Raw genomic sequence first — 21,073 nt, forward strand, 5'->3', positions numbered from 1 at the left:
GGCACTGAAACATTGATGTGCTTGTACCATCGGACTATAAGGCAATTTAAAACTGGAACAGTCTGTTGCTTTTATGTGTCCAACTCAGCGTACGCGACAAAGCGCATCTTTGGTAACTGTTCTTACCCCACGTATAAGAAATATAAAATCTATTGTGAGCGCATCTACAATAAGGAACCAGCACACTCAATTAACCTATTGGCAACCATTGTACAATATCAGAATTAACCTCCGAATCAAGATCTAGATAAAATGATAGCCGCCGTTGTATCTTTTCATCGGCGTTATTGTGCCCATACAACATGGGTGACTTGCACCATCGCGACTCCAAACAGAAGAGTAAACAGTTCTGCGGCTGGGCATTGTGGAGGCGCAATTTTTCTACGTCCGATTGTATGATGCCATCGTGAATAGTTTGAAATCGATTTTTTTTTCAATGTAATTAAAGGTGCGAGGTATCTGGGATCCGTTGGTGAAATATGATTCGAGCATTATTGTCTGGCAAATGAACTCCTCATTAGGCGCAGAGTATTAGACAAAATGATTCGGGAAAAATTCCATTCTGTCGCGAATTTAAAATATTCCCTCCTGCACCTTTTGTTAATTTAAACGAATATCCATTTGCGATTTTCCTCAGTAAGAGTCCATCCAATCTGTCTTAGCAACAATACATTACCGGTCTACCATATACGATTTTCCTGGATGCTTGATAGTATTGACACAACCTCATCCCTTCCTGAAGAACCATAACAAGGATTCCATCTAAAAAATCAATTTTCTTTGCTTCAGGAATTCACACCTGCGTGGTAGTTTCTGTTGGAGGAAGTCGACGATCCCCTCCCAGCGTCTGTGGAGAACATGGCCACTGTGTAACCCAACCGGGAATAGGATACAAGTGTCAGTGCCAATCGGGCTATACTGGAAAATATTGTCATGAAAGTAAGTATTGCCTAAATTACCGAAGATGGAAGTCATGAAACCTAATTTTCAGATATCAACGACTGCAAAATAAACCCATGCGAGAATGGTGGGACTTGCGTAGACAAAGTAAACTCATTTCAGTGCATATGCAACGAAGGATGGGAAGGAGCCTTATGCAGTATAAGTAAGTTATTTCCGCTAGCACTTATACGGAAAAATGTTCATTTTCTAACGTGCTCACAGACACAGACGAATGCAACCCGAATCCGTGTCGCAACAATGGCACTTGCATAGATGGAATTGCAGACTTCGAGTGCAGTTGCGAGAACGGATGGAAGGGCAAAGCATGCACCTTGAAGGACAGTCACTGTGATCACACCACTTGCAAGAATGGTGGCACCTGTCAAGACTTAGGGAACAACTTCTTATGCCGCTGTCCTCCAGACTGGGAAGGAACTACTTGCCACATTGCCAAGCTAACTGCGTGTACTTCAAATCCTTGCTTAAACGGAGGAACTTGCGTGAATACTGGAGATTATTATCAATGTATATGCCGAGATGGTTTTGAGGGGGCGAATTGCCAAGATGACGTCAATGACTGCACTCCTCAGCCCTGTTATAACGGGGGGAAGTGCATTGATGGGGTTAACTGGTTCCTCTGCGAGTGCGCCAACGGTTTCACTGGTCCTGATTGTCGGATCAACGTCAATGACTGCGCTTCTAATCCTTGTGGATATGGGGCGACTTGTATAGATGGTATTGGAGACTACCAATGCATCTGCCCTCCTGGTAGAAGAGGAAGAAACTGCAATAGTATGTGTCGCAGTTGTTGTTGCTACAATACATTAATTCACATCTTCCTTCCAGTGGACGATATAGCATACCTCCCTCCTCCAGGTAGTTGCGTCTGGAATACCCACACTCTGGAAAATAACGTTACATGGCAGCATGAATGCAATACTTGTATTTGCAACAGCGGAATGGTCAAGTGCACCAAATTATGGTGTGGATTGGGCAATTGCAAATCACCTAGTCAACAAAACTCTCTGTGTAATTTGAATCAAGTTTGTCTGCCATCTTCGCCGGAATCTTGTCTTTCTCCTCCTTGTACCCCTTACGGAGAGTGTAGAGATTTAGAAGGCGGTAAGTGATGAGAAACCTCCAAATATTTACAATCTTCTCGAAACGAGAAACGAAAAGCTTTCACTGACAATTTCGCATGTTTTCGATATAGGTAAAAAATAAGCCATATAACATTCTTTTAACAGTGATTTAACTTTCACTGAGAAATCATTCCATATATACATAAAGAGTTGAAAGCTCAAAAAAAAACAAAAACTGAAAATTCCAAAAGTTGAAACCTTTTCATAATCTAAAACTTTCAAGAATAAAAACGCAGGACTTAGTAGAATATTAAAATCAGTCATACTGAACCATAAAGCGTTAAATAAACATAGAAACGGAAAACTACTACCAAAAACTTAAAGAAAGGCTAAATAAAATTCAAGAAAACATTTGCTGTGAAGAAGCAAACATGTTTAGATACATTTCCTTCGGAATAGTATAATTGCTTATACCATGGTAACTGGCGTAAACACAATGCTTAGAAATCCCATCTCTAGGCATAAGGTCGCTCTGTGGCTAAGTAGTTTCATAACATCATTATTTTCAGGTCGAAGAGTAAAGCCTCCAATGCTGCCAAGTCCAAGTTCGTGCTGGCCCAACCAGGCAGTACTCAGCAATACTTGTGCACGCTTAACTCTGTTACTAGACAAGTTGAAGCTCCCTCAAGGCACAACCGTAGAAGACCTTTGTGGGGATCTCCGGGCATTGTTAGCTAATCAGCAAGCCATTGAAGGATTACAGGATAACTTGGTTCTTTTATGCGACTTGAAGACCGACTACAACGACACCGTCGAAGTCACATTAGTAAGCAATTATTTTTTCTTCTTCACCTCCACTTTGCATTTACCTTGAATTTCTCCGCTTATTTTCTCTACAGTCTGCAAGTTTTCTCTGCCATCTCGCACTTTTAAATTTTCATAATAATTGTTTCAGTATGGAACTCAATGGGTCCTAGAAGGCATAAGAGTGGTTGGTGAAGCCATCTCCAGGAAACAAACTTCTCTCCTAGCTCTCGCATCCATAGTGGAAGTAAAAGTAGAAACTGCCTTGGTGTCTGGAGAACAGCAGAGCAATAAACTTTTGGTAGCCCTGGTATGCTTCATTATCATTGGAATAGCGACTGCGATACTTGCCGGAGTGCTGTACATTCGGCAAAGACGAAGACATCTGGGTCTTAGCGGCATGAATCTGTCCCCTTCATCAGACACATGTCACCGGAACCACGAAGACGAAAAATCCAACAATTTGCAAAATGAAGAGAATCTTAGAAGGTATTCAAATAGGCACGTAGTCAATTTTTAGATCTAATTCATGGCGTTCTATTTCAGATATGCGAATCCATTAAAAGAGGACGTTGGCAGCATGGCCAGCATCAACTCAGCAAGCACCTGCGCCTTGGACATGCCTCGTGTGAGTGTTGTTCGTCCCCTCTCCTCCATGCTGCCCACTGAGAGTTCCAGCGAAATGTTAGAAATGATTTCTGAGGTAGAATGCCCTGGTTCGAGGAAAACAATGTTGGTACTGCCAGGAACGAGCGCTTCCGAGAACTCATTGAAACTCAGCGACAGCATGACTCTGGACGGTCTGAGTCCCGCGCATCGGAGCAGCCAAATTATGCTCTACAAAGCGCAGAACCCTGATGTCCGAAAAAATACTGCGCCGTTTGATGACTCGTCCGGTCACAAGGACTTTAGCAAGAACATCATAAATGTAAATAAACAGAGGACACAGCAACAGAACACTAGTGCTAGTGCGGATGTTCTAACAGTGCTCGTGTAGATGAGGGCCAGTTTTAAAAAGTAAATTTAAAGTGTAAGTTTAACGTAACGGAGTGCTCACGAAGAATATTAAATTATTTTATTCCGGTTGTAGTTTGAGTTATTGCATTCTCAGTGACCGTATAAGAGTTATTGTTTCGTGCAATTATTAAGTGTAAAGGTAGGAACTTTCGACTGTTGAGAAAAGGCTTTGCAGTAAACTATTAATTACACTTTAGGGAATTTTTTTAATTTAATTTGAACGTCTAAAAAGTCGTTTCTTCACTGTATATATTTTTGTGTAAGTTAAAACTTAACAGGATAATATTTTTGGAACTGAACATGATGGGAATACCTGGATTAAAACTATTTCTTTGGTTCTAACATGCTAAATTTCCTCTTATTATAGCAAGTATTGCTTGAATTTAAAACTAACTTTAATTAAAGTAATTAAGTACCCATTAGGTAGCCAAACTCGATACTAAATCATATCGGCATTTTAGGCTTCAGGTCACAAAGATTATTTACTGTTTTTCTATGTTAACTCACACAAACACTCACAACATCACTATCCTCACAATCACAGATGAACACAATAACTATGTCAAATCGTCGCTTTAGCGAATAGTTATAAGACGTTTTCACATCGCCACCATTAGCTAAAATTTTAAGTAATGGCTCGGAAAAAAAATGTAAGTTTTAGAAATTAAAAAATAATTTAAGAAAACTGTTTTGTCAAAATATCGAGCAACGTTTCCGAAATTCAATGAAACTAGAGAGTTATGTAACAACTGCGGCAAACTTACTGAATTTTAAAATTCGCTAATTACGGTTTGAGTCGAGGCATTTACAACCTGTGCAAATTACCTTTATTAACTCGCTTTCTATTTCAGTTAAGTTGATAAATAGAAAAAGTTTTAGCGGTAAGCTCCAAAGTTTGGAAGAATGGAAAGCAATTTTTTGAAAAGCTCGAACTTTTCTAAATTTATAGAATTTACTGTTTTAAGTTAAGTCTTCGAACAAAATTAGAGACACCTGACTTTTCTGAAACACCTCAATTATACAAATACCGTTTCTGAACAACATTTATTTCAAATCTAACAAAATATCGGAAACGCAAGTACATCGCAAATACATGTGCCTAGCAGCTTTTCATCTTCCATCATTTGATATCAGTGACGATTCCGTTTTTGAGATTGAGGAAATAGAAAATTTCACACATATTCTCGGATTACGATACAATCTATCAATATTCATGGTTGAAAAATATCATTCGGATTTTAAGTCTCGATTTAACCATTACTTTGAAAAATAATTTTTTATTTTAACTTTTGAGGTAGTTTGTCGATTATTGCCGCACGTTTCTCAGGTTCTCCACACACCAGCCCGCATAAATAACGTAATAACCTAAAGTCAAGAAACCAACTTTATTTACATATTTGTTTGCCGAAAACCAATATCACGATAGAAATGTTGTTGCATATCTTAAAACTACTTGAATGTTGAACTTTCGTATTTACACGTAATTTAAAATATAGAACAATAAAGATAAGATAGATTTATCAATTTACGCAACAGCATTCAAGAACAGTAAGCAGTAAACACAATGTTTATACGAAAATAAATAACAAATTACTTAATAAGCGGAAATTGATCTCGGAACTCATTAATCGATCAACCAGGTACCATCACGAACAGAAGATATTTAATAAATATTAGTGTGATATTATTTAATATTAAAAAAAATTGTTTTTATATTTTTGTTACATTTTTTTAACAAAACCATTTATTTAAATCAATTTAAAATGTAGGTCAAGTAAATTAGTAAGCTTAGTACTATGTGTATATACGATTTGTTTTTATTTTGTATTTATTGTATCATTGTTCCTGATTTTTTATACTATGAACTTTTTTATATTTTTTACATTTTAGTTTTATACTCATTTTTAAAAACAACTATAAAACCGGTTTTGTATTTATTTGTTCGTCTGATGTATTTGTATTTTTGTTTTAAAAAGTAAAACATTAATTTTAATTGCTGTACATATGTATAAACCAATTTAGCTGGCTGTTTCATTCTTGTTCTACACAATTATTTACTCTTAATTAACAGATCAAACAATGAACTAAATACAAATGAAGCAGTCCGTTAATTTAATATTTAGTAGAGTACCATAATAGAAAAGTTTTTAAAAGTTATAAACCTCAAATCATTCCATTGTTAATTAAAGTCAACGAACATAACTTTTAGAAACCCTCAATACGAAATCAGTACTTATGAATAATATTAGGTCTATACAATAGTGCCTTTCCTGTGCCTGACACTGAGCAAGACTTATATCGTCAACGAATATCTACATTTTGTCTTTATTATTATGGAATGAAAGTATTAAATAGTCGATAAGAAAATTTATGACTGTATATTTTGTAAAAAAACCCGTTTTGCATAACTTTCTGCAAATCTGCTTTGTAATTAAATTGAAATTAAAGCTTGTCGATTTATAGGAATAAATGATTTAGATATAAAAAAATGATGATTTAATTTGTCTACCAAATAGGCATATCTTGCTAAGACGTGCGCAGACGCTTTACGAAATAGTTAATCACGATATTTCTTCTATGAGCATATTGAGACCTCAGATTTTTTCCTTTAATGACTAAACGTCACAGCCACTTTCAGAAACATTTTTTTTAGATTTCTACTAAAACTTAACTGGATAAAAAAAACTGCCTTTATTTCCATGTTTCAAAATTAAAACCATCGCATATTTTGAACCTAGCTTTACTCATGTTAGGAAGATAACAGGCCTTTATTAATTGTCGGGGATAACAGAAACAGGTAAAATGTATGCTTACAAAAAAACAGGACTAGTACGAGGAGGAGAAGGGATTTCCACCCTCTGTGCATGACGGTATTAGTTTTCCCCCAAAAATGAGTGCAGGATAGTGCCAATTACGCACGGTGGTAGAAAAATAAATTACCAGATTAATTGTGCATAAGCACCCCGAACTTCGGTACAATCTGAGTTATTTTAGGTTGTTTGCTTTCACGTGTCTAGTTTTGCGTTAAAACCAAATTTTTCAACAAGATTTTTAATAGAACCTAATACCTATTACGTATTAACGTAAAAGGTGATTATAAGAGTAATAATGGAATTTTACAATTCTTCCTCACGAGATTGTATATGTGTATGATGTATATACCAATTCAAGACAAGATGAAATGTGAGAATATCTGAAAAATTCCAGAAAAGCACGCAGCGAGAGATGCTCAGATGAGTTTAGTTTAGATGACCTAGCGATCACCGCCTTGAAAATGTGTGAAAGAATAAATCACACGGCAAAAAGTGGATTAACTGATTATTTATCTTCCGAAACTACAGAGGTAAAAGTACCCACAGAGGAGAGTTTGAAAATTAATTCAAAGTTGTAATTCTTATCGACTATAACTGGAAGTAGGGCGAATCCAACAAGTACCGACCACCTAAAAACTCAAATCATTCCATTAAGAAACCTGAAACACACGATTCGATTAAAAGATTAGAAATTACTCAAGATGGAGAAACGACTAGACATAATAGTGATTAGTACGAATCTTCTGCAAGAATCACGGGGCACATCAGCAAGCGAAGAAGCTGCTAGGACCCATTAAACTATATCAGAATATGAAAAAACAAAAGTGACAGAGAACAGAGTAGATGCTGCGAAATCTGGAACTCACACTGCTTCAGAAACAACCAAATTAGAAAATAGAACAAAACCTATTGATAAAGGGCACAACACATCCGAAGACGAGAGAATGACAAGTTTCTGGTAGAGGAGAAAGCACTACCAAAAATGTGGTTCCTTATAGAAAAAAAATAACAATTCGAATGCACTAACAAATAATGCGAATCTAACAGTGAGGACTGCGGAATCTGGGCTGTGACGCGAAAGTAGCACCGAAAGTCGTAAGACTCAAGAAACGGAAGTGTTGGGATAGAGCATAGTGGTAAATTTACCTAATGGAGACCGAGTGTGAATTCTTCAATAGAAAGTGCTCTTGCAACGAAAACTGGAGAAACTTATAAATCAGATTCTGGATTTAAACAAACTGAATCTCACGCAGGAGCCGGAAGTATCGTGCGTCGGCATTATAAAAATAAGAATACAAAAATTAATAAATAATGGAAAACTTAAAATTTTCTTTTAAAAGAAGGCTCTTCCTGCGACAGAACTTCTTTGCTGCTGAAACGAAGGAACGGCATAATGGGAATGCTGGTCATGTTACAAAAAAAATTGCGTCCAAATATCTACCAAATTCGTTGAGAAAACGATTAACTTTTTGTAGTAACATGAAGCAATAATATTGATAACAGCGATAATTGCAGTTTTACATATTCACCTTGCAGTTGCAATTCGTTTTAGTATTTGCATTTTTCTTATGAGGACTTCATTGTGCGGGACAATTCGGAAAAACCGTTCGTAAAACTCATTAAAAAATTACATTTTCGGAAACAAATGTCTGTGTCATATCGCCAAATATCTGTTCAGGCATATCCCGAGATCCCACACGTTGCACAAAACACATATTCCAAAACTGGTTGCATAAGCATTACTTTACTCGTCATGGCAACGATTTGTGATATTTTAGATGTATTGTAACATCTCTAGCAACTAGACAAAAAATAACCCAGTTATTTATCACAAATAGCAAAGCCAGCAGAGAACCAAAAACCAATCCCTTGTGCATGCTGTAACCAGTGAAGTGAAAATAGCCCTAAAGCTACACTATAGACAGTGTCCTCAGAAGAAGCCTATTAACTATAGGGGCAAATTCCTTTAACAAGTCAAAGAACATTGTTTTAGTTTATTATCAACCATGTTAATCGTGAATGTTAATCATCAATGATTGAAGAAAACAAGCCTTCTTCACAGTGTGGTTATAAGAACCAAGAACCTAGTTTTGTTGTGGGGAAACCTTTATAATTGGTAGTGATTTGTGGTTTCAATACGGATTCTGTCTACGTCGTTTATTTCGCTTTTCGCAATTTGCAATTATTAAGGCGAGGCTTTAGGCCTTTTAGTTCAGTTAATCCTGGCTTTGACATGTGTTTATGCGAGTTTACGCGTACAGAGATCTAGTGACACCACTGGTGACGCCAGTTCTTGCGTGCAGGTGAAAGGGACATTCTACACTAAAAGGGAAGATCAGAAATTTCTGGCATATCAGGTTCGCGTTTAACTTGACCGCATGTTGCGAATTATCTAGACTAGAATGCGAAGGACAGTCACGAAACTTGCAATGAAAAGAAAAGTAGAGAAAATAGAGAACAAGACGTGTTACCAATGAAATGGCTCCAAAATTCATTTATTGAGAAAGTTCTTGATTGAGTCCGCTTTCCTGATCACCTCTACTTTTATAAGGTAAAGGTGATAAAAAACTAATAAATCCCATAAGCGTGAAATAGATTCCTAAACTACTTTTTAAGCATTATTAACACAACCTACAATCGACAAAAATTACATATATACATACAATAAATTACATAGCTTCACCGAAACGAAAATACAACTAAAAATAGGTAAGCGCATGTCCAACTGCCTGTTTGCATTACCAAATACGGACGAGAGTACATTTTTTTTAGTTCTTTCACTTGCGAGAGTCACTATTGGAGGACAGGCAAGTTGATACCGGTTCTAGTGGAATTTACTGACGCACCAGCTCTTACTGAAGTAACTAGATCCGTGCATGTGTAAAGTCACCATTAGTCAAAGCAAATAACTCACATAGTCCTTTTCCAGCAGGGCTATGCCAGTTACTTACCGTACGACCTGCGACCCGCGAGTGTGAATGTGCTCTAGAGCAAAACTATGTCAGTAACGCAATAGTTGCGTAATCGTAACACCGTTGTAACGGCTCCAGCTCGCTGTAACAGTTACTTCATATTTAACCGAAAAAGGGGGAAATTTGTGAGCGTTTTTCGATAAAAAAAAAAAAAATTATATCTCCACATTAAAGTCCACAATAGATATAAGTACCACTGTTTATATCTACCGAAATTTTACATGCGAGATGTGTTGAAACAAATAGTACTAGGATAGTACCAAAAGTACCCGACCTGACGATTTCCTATGGCTTCTATATGCCGTTTATAGCAAGATGCTTCGAATGTTGTTAAAATAGACATGATCGTTTGACTCCACCTCTTCCTTATCGGCAAACCCCTTTCCACGGAGCAATTTTTTTCCAGTTTGGAAATAGCAAAGAATCTGAGGGGGCTAAATCTGGCGAATGGGGTGGACGAAGAGAAGATTCGAAACTAAGTTGATTGATTTTGGCCATCGCCATTATGAAAGTGTGGACTGGTGCGTTGTCCTGATGAAACAAGACTTTCTTTTTCGCCAAATGGGGTCGTTTCTTCCTATGTTCTTCGCTCAAACGCTGCAATAAATTTATGTAATATTCTCCGTTTATTGGTTTTCCCTTAGGGAGATAGTCAGTGAGAATTATTTCACGTGCATCCCGAAAACCTGATGCCATCACCGTTCTTGCAGATGGTTTTTGCCTTCTTTGGAGCCGATTTTCCCTTTCGAGCTCGTTTCTCATTGTTTTAACTGCCCCTCTCCTCAAAACCTGACTCCGCCTCAGATGTGAAATGATGGATCCATGGTTCATCCATGATTATGAATCGACGCAAGAACTCTACTTCTGCGAAATTTTGCCAAACACTTCCTTGAAACATCCTCGCGGCCATTTTCTTTTTCAATTGTGAGTAATGGCGGTACCCAGTTTGCGCGCAGTTTTGTCATATTTAATTGTTCGGTCAAAATGCAATGTCCGGTACTTTTTTAAATGCGTATCATGTCCGCTATCTTGCGCGACTTTTACCGAGGGTATTCCAGTACAATTTTGTAGATTCTCACAATTTCTGGAGTGTTCTAATCTGGAGTGTCGTAGGGTCGACCACTGCGGAGTTCCTCCTGGCAACTCGTACGACAGCAACGAATTTCTGCCATCCAAATATTTTACAGTTGTTAACGAAGGACAAGATTATTCTAGAGTAAAATCTAACTGCGCTTTGATGTTGGGGGGGCTAAGACCTTCCAAATGAAAGTATTGAATCACGTATTCACTATTCGTAGAATTTTTCCATGTTTCCAAAATCTCTCAAACCATCCACTAAAAACGGCTCTAAAACAAATACAAATCAGAGTAGCGCCCTCAAACGTGGGCCATAAGCTTTTTAAGATTAGGCCTTTGTAATGTAGACAAATTTAAAAAAAATCGCTATTTATAGATCAGGTTAGATACTTTTGAAACAATCCTCGTATACCGATGCAGTCCCCTCTCCTCATTAAACACAATCCTGCTGTGAAAGCTATTGAAACAACCTACATATGAATCCTGCACAAGATGTAAATATACCCGATAAAGCCGTGGCATCGGTGCAATAACTTGTAGCTACAAGTTCGTTAACCAAACCTGCTATTTGTGATATTTAAAACCAATAGTGTATAACTTATTAAACCTTGACCATGGGTCATTATAGGTATGTTGAATTATGACACTTTTGTTTCTATCACACAATTAGTAAAAATAGTATCATTCATTATTAGTGTTATAGTATTCAATTTGCTTTAGATTTTAATATATGTATATTTGAACTAAAAATAACAATTTTTATTTATGAAAATTGTATATATTTTCTGCCCGGTAGTGTAGTTCATGTTTTCTCCTTTGTCATGTATTACTTTATATGCATGGCCTGTCCCACGTAAGGATGAATAGCATAGGGATCTCGGAAATGGTAAAAGGTACAAAATCACTTAAATTAAGAACGAGTTGCAGTATTTACAGCAAACTAATAATCTGTTTTTATACCACCTAAGTTCCGAATGGTTATGAAAAATATATCTGGAAAAACATGAATTTGGCAGTTTTCGTTTTCTGCATATGTTCTATACGGTTACAGTTAGAGGAATGAAAATTTTCAATTATTAAAACACTTTTTTGACAACTTGATAGCAGGGTTGCCAGTTTTCTGGTTACGACCTAACTTTCGGAAATAATTTTTTGATTTTCCTATAAGCGCAGTATCGAATATTTGCTGAGTATTAGATTTAGTATTTTTGTCATAAATTCTATAACTTGTATATTTATACTTGCATTACACGTATTATTGAAACCAGCATGAAACACGGAGAAAATGAATTTCATCAAATTATGTTTTTGACAACAGTACTGCTAAAGAGTCGAATGGAAGTTCTAAATTATTAAAATTTTCATTCATATTCAAGATAAATATGCCTTTTTGCCGTTTCCATAAGATTTTTTTTATTGCGCACCATTGTTGTATGTCTAAATCAGAACCAATGTATCAAAACGTGCTTTCATTAAAACCACAACAGCAATATAGCAAATTTTAACACTCTGTATTTCAGACAAAAAGCAAAAATGAACCTAGAGTCACATAAACTTTTTTTTCTCAAAATCACTCATAGAATCACCCCTTAAATTTATGAAATACCATTCTGAAACACCCTGTATAACAATGTAAGTAAACAACGTGCTACTATGAAAATTAGAGCAAATATTGCCCGTTCTTATCGCAAATTTATTTTGATGCAACTGAAGGACACATACATGGTTTGGTGTTGATATTTTATAACAACAATAATGATAATATAAAAAAAATAACATAAAAATAATATTGTTACTAAAATTCAAAACACATATTGCAAAATTTCTATTAGTCATGTAAATGTCGGAATAACATTATAAACATTTCCATAACTTATAAATGTTAATGTATTATCAAAATGTAGAAAGAGAAACTGACCAATTTATTATTATTATTATTATTACTCGACCGCACCTCTGCCATTCTATATCTCGACTACCCACCGACTGTGACGTTTCTTTTGACATTAATTTCCATGATAACTATAAACAAAATGACAATGGGGTTAAGACGTTATTGGGGCTCATTAACGCGCTAGATAAATAATGAGCTGTTTACATGTCATTAATCTATCACTTAACTCTCTTAGAAAAGACAATCAGGAAAACGAACCTCAGAGTCATTGAATGCGTCTAATAGTAGTGACTTTTATTGCTATTAGTTGAAAAACAATTTTATTGAAAATAATGTTTTTGAAATATTGAGAATTTTAAAAACTGTCTAAATTTACCTGATAATTAAACCATTATTTCATATTTTTCCAGAAAAGGTCTTCCAGCGTTGACTCCGCAGCAGAAAATATTCTACGCAGAAAATGGATATATTCTGATTGAAAGAAATGTTAGCGAAAAATTAATGGAAGAAGTAAAGTAAATATACAGACATTCTTTATTCAACTATTCATATTATCTATCTTTCTATGTGTCTTGTCTTTTTCGAATTCATTAAAGTATCTCGTTTAAATGAGTATATATGAGTACTTAATCATATAATTTCCTTTAAAAAGATGGAAAAGGATCAAACATAAATCCCACAGTTTAAGACAACATGTTAAAAGTCAATTATTCTAGAATTTATCTTATTTTTGGCATGGTCATTTTTAAACAAACAGATTGCTATTGTTCCTACAGTATATCCAGTAAACTATTTTCCATCGGTGGGATTTAAACTCACATATTGTTAACAGATAATTTCTATTGTAGACAAAGGTTTATGGATATATGTAATGGAAATATCAACCATCAAGTTTACTTAGTTATGAAAGAACCTTCATTGAAAATGACTGGTGTTAAGGGAGAATATGTCGTAGACAAGGTGAGTACAATTGTAAAACTTGCCTAGACTAGGAGTTAAACTTGTCACATTACACTTTGGTCATGAACTTACACCAAAACATGAAGTAACTTTGCTCTTGCTTACATACGAGGTGGTGTTATATTGAAAAACTACGTCATCAGTGTATGCAAGGTACTCACTCCAAAACCGCTATTATCAGTGAGTCTACCTGCATTTATTCTCATGAGCTACGGGCTGTTTTTAGGCATTTAGCTTTTTCGACCATCTTGTTACTACATAAATATTCAGTCCATCAAGTTTTTAGTGTTGTTAATATAAATTCAGTGCGCGTAAAATATCAGACCTTTCTGTCTGCACCTACCATATTGTCTGACAAATCTGACATGATTATACATTACTGACAATGAAACGTTACATGTGCGAATACATGAAATATAGAAAGGGGTCCAAGAATATCATATTGTGAACAGTGTCTACACACATTGAAAGTTGGTACATATATTCAAGAAACGATGAAAATATACGCACTATTCATGTAATCTCTATACTTGTTTGTCACCTTCAAAAGGAAGAGAGAGAGAGAGAGAAAACTTCATGAGTTCAAAACTCATGTGTGCATGATATCTTAGTTATTATTAATTTTAGAGACATACGATTTCCGAAATCCTGTGCTAGAGTTTTATGCCATAGAGTTTAGTGGCATTTCAAACAAGTAAATGAAAATGTTTACTTCATCTGTTACTTTTTTAAAATTATTTGTAATGCGATTTGAATGCAACAATGTTCAGAGTTTTTAAATCACCCCGTATTTACGATATCAAGATGCCGACGACCTTTTCGCCATCGCCAACTTTCAGTTCAGAAATCGAGCCCAGGATTGCAAAAATCGTATCTCTCTAATTTCAATGATATCTGAGGTGGTCCGTAAAACCATCATATTTGAGACCCCCTGTACAAAATGATCTTAATACGTTGGCTGATTTAATGAAGTATTTCAAAAGGAAATTCTGATTGATACCTGCAAAACACTAGGTATAGCTCTGAAACAAATGAAGAATCATCCGAAATAATTATGGATAATAATGTTCCACGCCCAAACTCTGATAATCACCCCATATTCAGATTGTTTAATGCTTTGTAACTAACATTGTTTCTTAAGCTTCAAGACTTTTTGAATGACGAGATATTGTGGAAATACGCCTCAGATGATGCGGTAGTCGACGTAGTTGAAGAAATCATAGGACCAAACATTGTAGCTATCCATTCTATGTTTATTAACAAACCGCCTAATGCTGATGCTGGGTCATCTTTACATCCGATGCATCAGGTAAGAAACGTTTATTTCTGTTAAAGAGTGCAGATTTTCCATCTTTAGGTATTTATGAAACTAAACTTATGAATTAATAGGATATGCATTATTTTCCATTACGACCTTCGGAAAAAATAGTTGCCTCTTGGACAGCATTAGAACGTGTTAATGAAAATAATGGATGCCTCTACGTAGTACCTGGGTCCCATAAAGGACCGTTGTATGCACATACGTACCCGGATGTAAGCGCTTAAAAATTACGTTAAGTTAGATGTGCCAATTTTAAAACGTGTTGCAATTTTTAGGGCTTCAAAAAAAATTTATACCATGGTGTTCAAGGATTTGAAAATCTAAAAAAGAAGTTTGTAATCATGAATAAAGGAGATACTGTATTCTTTCATCCCCACTTACTTCATGGATCAGGACCAAATAGAACTCAGGTAAACTTACATGTTTTAGAAGAATTGTTTAAATCACGTTAAAAAAAGTTTCACATTGTCAAATGAAGGACAATAGCTTAAAATTGAAGTACCTAACACTCTTTATGCTTCCATTTCGATTCTATGCTATTTTAGGGATTTAGAAAAGCAATATCTTGCCATTATGCGAGCAGTGATTGTGAATTTATAGATGTAAAAGGCACAATCCAAGAAAATCTGGCAAAGGAAATACAAAGTTCTGCACAAAAAGTATTCGGACTTGACATGGCCATAAATGTAAGTGTAAATATTGCAAAAATTTTATTGATCGGACTTCGTTGTCCTTCTCAATAACTTAATATGAAAAGCAGAAAAGTTTAAAGTAGAAATATTTATAATATTTTCTTGATTTCATTCTATTCTTCCGCTTTTAGGAATTATGGACATCAAAAAGTAGGCTTGTTAGGGGGCGATTGGGCAAATTTCACAATGCTAGTAGCCACTTGTAAGCGAACATTTTAGGTTTCACCCTATATGGCAGAAACGAAAGTATCTATGATTTTTTTTATATGTGAATGCATGAATATATCAAATTTTAATTTTTAATATTAGTTTCCTTTGTTGGGTTACGATAATTAATATATAGATTATTAAATTTATGTGTACAATCAATATGAGACAAAAGCAATGCTAAAATGGCCAAGAACAATCCAAAAAAGCTGAAAAATAGAACATTTATGTTGATAATTTTGTAGCTAATCCGTGTCAGAAGTAAAAGTCAACTGCAGAAAAATATTCGTTTTCACTTCACATTCAGTTCACACGTCGATTGTAGATTCTCAAAAAGGTTACAGATTACAACGTCTAACTCTTGATCCTTTGAGAGTAGTATGCTGTATGCTCCAAATTTTAGATAGACTTATTCGGATGTTACATACTATACCTGATAGAAAGGCTGTTCAATAATTAAAGTTTTGGGAACAGTACTAGCAAGAAATATAAACACCTTCAAAGTATGTGCTTCCATGATGGCATTGCCATTTTTGTCAGTATTTATGCACACTATTAGTAATTCCGTTACGAAAATTCAACAATGATTATAAAAAATATGCCAACTTTTAAGGGTCAAACATTAACCACGAATTCTACATAGAAAATTAATCGTAGCTTCCTATACATACATATGTATATGTTTCACCTCAAAAATGTTTCGAAATAGAAATACAGAGCGATAAAGTTTTCACGGAAAGCTAAGAGTTTATTAATTTCTCATAAACCGTCTAGTATATTTTATTACAATTTTGTAGGTGGTACGCATATCAAACTAAATATTTCGAGTAAAATATAATATTTGATTTCAATAGTACGGCAGCGGCTTTCTTCGAAATAAAAATCACATTTCTCCATGTTTAACAATATATTAATGAAATATTTTTAAACTTATTCTATTAAAAAAAAATGAAAATTGTTTCAACATTATTTTTAAGAAAACATTTTTAAAAAATGGACTGTTAATGCATTAAGACGATATTAACTTTTAAAATTTAAACCGTTTTATTTCCCAAAGAAAGAGTTTGATACCTTTTTTATTGAAAATTAAATGCAGACTACAAATGTGATTTTTATTTAGAGAAGAATGGGTGCTATACTTTTTTTTTCTCTAAATATATTCAAAGCAGTGCCCGTAAAAATGCTTCTTTTGAAATAAAATGCTATATTTTACTTCAAAAAGTTAATTGTTTGATGTGAGTAACACCTACAAAATTGCCATATAATATACCAAAGCGGTTTATGAGAAGTTAATAAATTTGTAATATTTGAGGGAAATTTTAACACACTGCATTTCTGTTACGAAGCATTTTTGAGATATCTATGTAGCAAACTACGATTATTTTTCTAGATGAAAATCGTAGTTAAAATTTGACGCCTAAAAGGTGGGACACCCCACATAGCAATAATTGCTCGATAACAATCGTGGTTGTAAGAGGACTTTTAAATATGCAATTGTAGATACCGTATATTGTAGAATAACCAAATGGAATAAGAAAAAATATAAAAATAAGAAATTGGTATACATTTGTTGTTTCTCACCGGACCATCCGCTAACTACTACAAATTATTTCCAAAACTTATCATCATAATAAATTATTTCTTCGGATTTAAAATATCAAAAACTTAATTCGTACTGACGCATAATTCAGAAATATTATTTGCAGTGTATCAGATAATCTAATAATTACTACAGATTAATTTTGCTCACGTCTACTATTTTGTCAGTGAACAAAAAGTATTTATGACTAATTTTTGCGAAAATACTAAAAATTTAAACCAGAAACTACATCTCACAGAGATATGATAAATTTAATAAAAACGACGAAATATATGTTGTTACGTACATAGATTTCTTATTTTTCTTACATCTCTTCAATTTTGATACAGAAACCCAAGTTCAAATTTTTCAAGTGATATACATACGTGAATTTGCTCTTCTCAGGAGCTAGTCCTCTTTAAGCCGATTCCAAACACAAAAGATTTTACACATTTATATCTCTTAGCTCTATGAAAAATTAAATTAAAACTGTTTTTAAAGTCGTTTTAAACGCTCGATTCCCACTAAAAATAATCTGTGCAGAAAAAATATGTAAACAACCAGTTACTTCCGCATTCCAGACATTCCACTGTCAAGTATTACAACACCTGTTAGAGGAAATATTTTCTTTAATAAAAAGATAGCTCTGAAGGTGTATGTAGATCGGTAGGTCACTACAGGTAAGACGGAGTACGAAAACGGCAAGATACAAGCTGAATAAGGATGTTATATGTAATATAGAATTGATGCTTCATGTATCTATCCTTGTCAGGAATTTCCCGGTCGTGCAACATAGAGAGAGATAGAGTAATAATATGGGGCGCTTTTGCCTGCGTTATTCTATTGTTTATCAGGTCATAACCTCAAAAATGTTTTGATTTTACTATGGGAGATTGTTATTGATGTTTTAACTGAAATCTAATTAAAATCAATTAGCTCTAAACATTGCCAAATAGCCATGTTCCTTCTTATAAACCTTGCTTTGGAAAGCCAGAAGACTGTTTCTATCCCCTATACAAGCTCCACAATAGCTGACGAAGTATGTATTGCTATATGCACCCACTTGAACATTGGTCCCTCTGCCCGGCACATTTTTGCCCTTCGAGCATCTAGTAAAAATTTCCTCCACCCTACTGCCACATTTTGGGACACCACTACCTCCCTGGAGTTCCGAGTTAGGTTCAAGGTAGCCAGTTTGGCTAAGCTAAAGAAGCTTGACTCTAATGCATTTGAGTACTACTATCATCAGACTCGGCTTGATGTGATTGACTGCAATGTGCCTGATATTGTTTATGAGAAGCATAGGGCTGAGTTACTGGGACTAGCCATTACTGATATGTTTCGTGTAGTTATAGAGAAAGGGGTTTCAGTAGAGGCAGTGGAACAAGATTACCGGAAGTTTGTTCCAAAAGTTTTGTTGAAAAAGCACAGATTCTTTGTTAAAAAACCTATACGGAAAAACTTAGTCGACCTTTATAAGACAATGAAGGACAAACCCTTTAGTGCTGAGTAAGTTTTTGTTTTATGTATAAGGTTTGAAGCTGTTTCTCAGTTTTCCTTTATTTTTGTTGTGGTTCTGTGGATAGTGTAGAAGAACATGTTTGTGTGTTATTTGAAAATTCAAAAACCAAATTTTTAATCTAGGAACAATATTCAGTGTGATTATATTCTTAGTAGGTCTTCAAGGTTTATGAGATGATGATGATTTTGTATAATTTTCCAATACTAGAATGATCCATTGAAAATTTTATAGATACATTCTTTAGCTTTGAATCTGTTAATTAATTAAAGGCATAGCATGTTTTCAGAAGTCATAAGAAATTCTGCAACTGTATAATTTTCCATTCTTCTCTTATAACCTCTCTTGAAGCTTAATTTTTAAATAAGAGACTAACTTGTGTGTATCATAGAGGATCCTTTTCTATCAACATATTTTCACAGTTTAACCCTTATTTCTATTAATTTAGTTAGACATCTTGTTAAGTACCAAACTATAAGTTTTCAAATAGTCTGAAAGAAATTTTTCAAACATAGAACTTTTTACAGCTTCCTAAAATCCCAATATCTGAGCGAAGTAGATCTCATTGCTCCTGAGTATCTCTGTGAAACCTTCAGAGCACTCATCGACGTAAATGGCCGTTCCTGCTTTATCGTCGTAAAAGTCACCCCACCGCATGTCCCTAACTCAGGAGTGAAATACTGTTGGGAATCCAAAAGAAATGTCAGTAGTTACATTTCTTAGAAAAGCCTCTATAAAATTTACCGAAAACTTGCTCTAGCTTCAGAATTGGATCCACATGTGTAACATTGAGGAGCTGGGTTTTGTTACCACTCGTGATGACGCCAGCATTGAAATAACTCGCCTCAATGGTATCCCTATTTACATAAAATTCCACAAGTTGAGTGAAATGTGGTCATTCATTAGTTTACTCCATGGATACTACAGATTGACTTGCAAATGGACTTTTGCTTTGTGTCAGAGCTTGATCACGCCCGCCATGACGAGGTTACACTCGATGAAGTGTCATGGACCTGTGGGGTTAGTTGTTCAACAGAAAAGTATTTGTGTGTAATTGATTCAGAGTTTCTTTCAGTGGGGAGTTTTCTTACGCGAAGTTAGAAATCAAGGGGAACAACCAAGTCGGCTGTTACATAATCCGAGAGTCAGAAACCAGTTTTAATTCCTACTATATTGATGTGTGCGTTAAAGATAGACTAAGGTAAGTTTATAACGCTTATTAAGGAAATAACGTTCCTCAGAAAAACAGGGAGATAGACAATTGTCTATTATACTAAAATAAACTTTATATGGTAAATTGAATTTAGAAAACGTTAAGTCTGAAAATAATACATGAACGTCCATGCTGGTTGCAGTAGTGCATTTACACAACTTTACTTTACACACCCTTAAAAATTCAGGCATAAAAGGGTGCCTAACTTTTACAGTGGTTAATTTTTAAATTAATTATCAAAAATAGAAAAATAAATTTCTGTTCCCTATATTTGGTACTGAAAAACGACATTTAAGAAATTAATGCATCTGCAAATATAGATGATGCATAATTTAGTGAAATAATCATGCAACGATATCTTCAGTAGCGTTGAAAATTCCGAACCCCTCACTTGTAAAATTTCATAAAAATTTAAATAATGACAAACTTCTAATATTGCTATTAATGTAAGATTTATGAGTAATTTATGAATATGTATTAATTGTTGAAAATGCATACGTAAGAATTATCTTGCACCAAAGGAGATTTAAGAACTCCACAACAACAAGAAATACTAAACATCGTCGTTTTATGAAATGTAAATTTTAAATTTACATTTTCGGTTGAATTTTTTTGGCAGCTCCACACCAAAAACCTTTAAGCTCACACGCCTCCAAAACGATCAATATATATTCAACAACGACTTGGAGCCTTACAACAGCCTTAATCAACTCGTCGACGCGTATAGCCAGCCTGAAGGAGCAATTTACCTCAAGGAATGCATTTACCCTTCAGAATATGGTGATCGACCTCTTTTTCATAATTAGAAAATAGTTTAAATTTAAAAAATGCAGATATTTCCCCTCTTTTGCTGTGCCGTAAAGAAAATATGGTAGGAGAGTCTCTTACTGAAAGCTCCTTGTTACCGGAACTAAATCTAAAAAACCCTGTATGCATCAATTTCAAAGATCTACAGGTGTATAAAGGTAGGTAATCAATAAT

The 21,073-nt window shown here is 34.8% G+C and overlaps 3 protein-coding genes across 5 annotated transcripts in view; all 3 read left to right on the forward strand.

Moving 5' to 3' along the window:
* Ser (Serrate) overlaps window positions 1-6,328 on the forward strand; it is a 239,402-nt gene extending 233,074 nt beyond the window's left edge. For 2 of the 3 annotated variants that reach the window (XM_066296002.1, XM_066296000.1), the window contains exons 12-17: window positions 790-939; window positions 992-1,105; window positions 1,165-2,064; window positions 2,594-2,850; window positions 2,980-3,317; window positions 3,375-6,328. In XM_066296002.1, coding sequence (XP_066152099.1) covers window positions 790-939; window positions 992-1,105; window positions 1,165-2,064; window positions 2,594-2,850; window positions 2,980-3,317; window positions 3,375-3,825 — 2,210 coding nt within the window. In that variant the 3' untranslated portion in view covers window positions 3,826-6,328. The remainder of the gene's footprint in view (window positions 1-789; window positions 940-991; window positions 1,106-1,164; window positions 2,065-2,593; window positions 2,851-2,979; window positions 3,318-3,374) is intronic. The other variant, XM_066296001.1, reaches the window with a different exon arrangement.
* Window positions 6,329-11,177: 4,849 nt separating this feature from the next.
* Window positions 11,178-15,930, forward strand: LOC136346681 (phytanoyl-CoA dioxygenase, peroxisomal-like). The gene is made up of 8 exons (XM_066296028.1): window positions 11,178-11,335; window positions 13,012-13,116; window positions 13,450-13,561; window positions 14,703-14,870; window positions 14,951-15,094; window positions 15,158-15,292; window positions 15,428-15,568; window positions 15,706-15,930. Exons 1-8 carry the CDS (start codon window positions 11,322-11,324, stop codon window positions 15,778-15,780), a joined length of 894 nt encoding a protein of 297 aa, XP_066152125.1. The 5' UTR covers window positions 11,178-11,321; the 3' UTR covers window positions 15,781-15,930.
* Window positions 15,931-18,212: 2,282 nt separating this feature from the next.
* On the forward strand, window positions 18,213-21,013 carry LOC136346679 (tyrosine-protein kinase hopscotch-like). Its single transcript, XM_066296026.1, has 5 exons — window positions 18,213-18,869; window positions 19,407-19,581; window positions 19,640-19,899; window positions 19,955-20,080; window positions 20,712-21,013. The coding sequence occupies exons 1-5, from the start codon at window positions 18,319-18,321 to the stop codon at window positions 20,896-20,898; spliced, it is 1,299 nt and encodes a 432-aa protein (XP_066152123.1). The 5' UTR covers window positions 18,213-18,318; the 3' UTR covers window positions 20,899-21,013.
* Window positions 21,014-21,073: the final 60 nt, after the last annotated feature.

This window comes from Euwallacea fornicatus, chromosome 24, assembly GCF_040115645.1.
Source record: "Euwallacea fornicatus isolate EFF26 chromosome 24, ASM4011564v1, whole genome shotgun sequence".
Taxonomy (NCBI): domain Eukaryota; kingdom Metazoa; phylum Arthropoda; class Insecta; order Coleoptera; family Curculionidae; genus Euwallacea; species Euwallacea fornicatus.

Bases quoted from the DNA above. Each gene is read 5' to 3' on its own strand.
- LOC136346679 (XM_066296026.1), top strand. From the start codon at position 18,319: ATGTTCCTTCTTATAAACCTTGCTTTGGAAAGCCAGAAGACTGTTTCT. The intron at 19,582-19,639 runs GTCAGTAGTTAC...AACTTGCTCTAG, and splicing joins GTTGGGAATCCAAAAGAAAT to CTTCAGAATTGGATCCACAT. The intron at 20,081-20,711 runs GTAAGTTTATAA...TTTTTTTGGCAG, and splicing joins TGCGTTAAAGATAGACTAAG to CTCCACACCAAAAACCTTTA.
- LOC136346681 (XM_066296028.1), top strand. The intron at 13,117-13,449 runs GTAAATATACAG...TTTCTATTGTAG, and splicing joins AAATTAATGGAAGAAGTAAA to ACAAAGGTTTATGGATATAT. The intron at 14,871-14,950 runs GTAAGAAACGTT...ATGAATTAATAG, and splicing joins CTTTACATCCGATGCATCAG to GATATGCATTATTTTCCATT.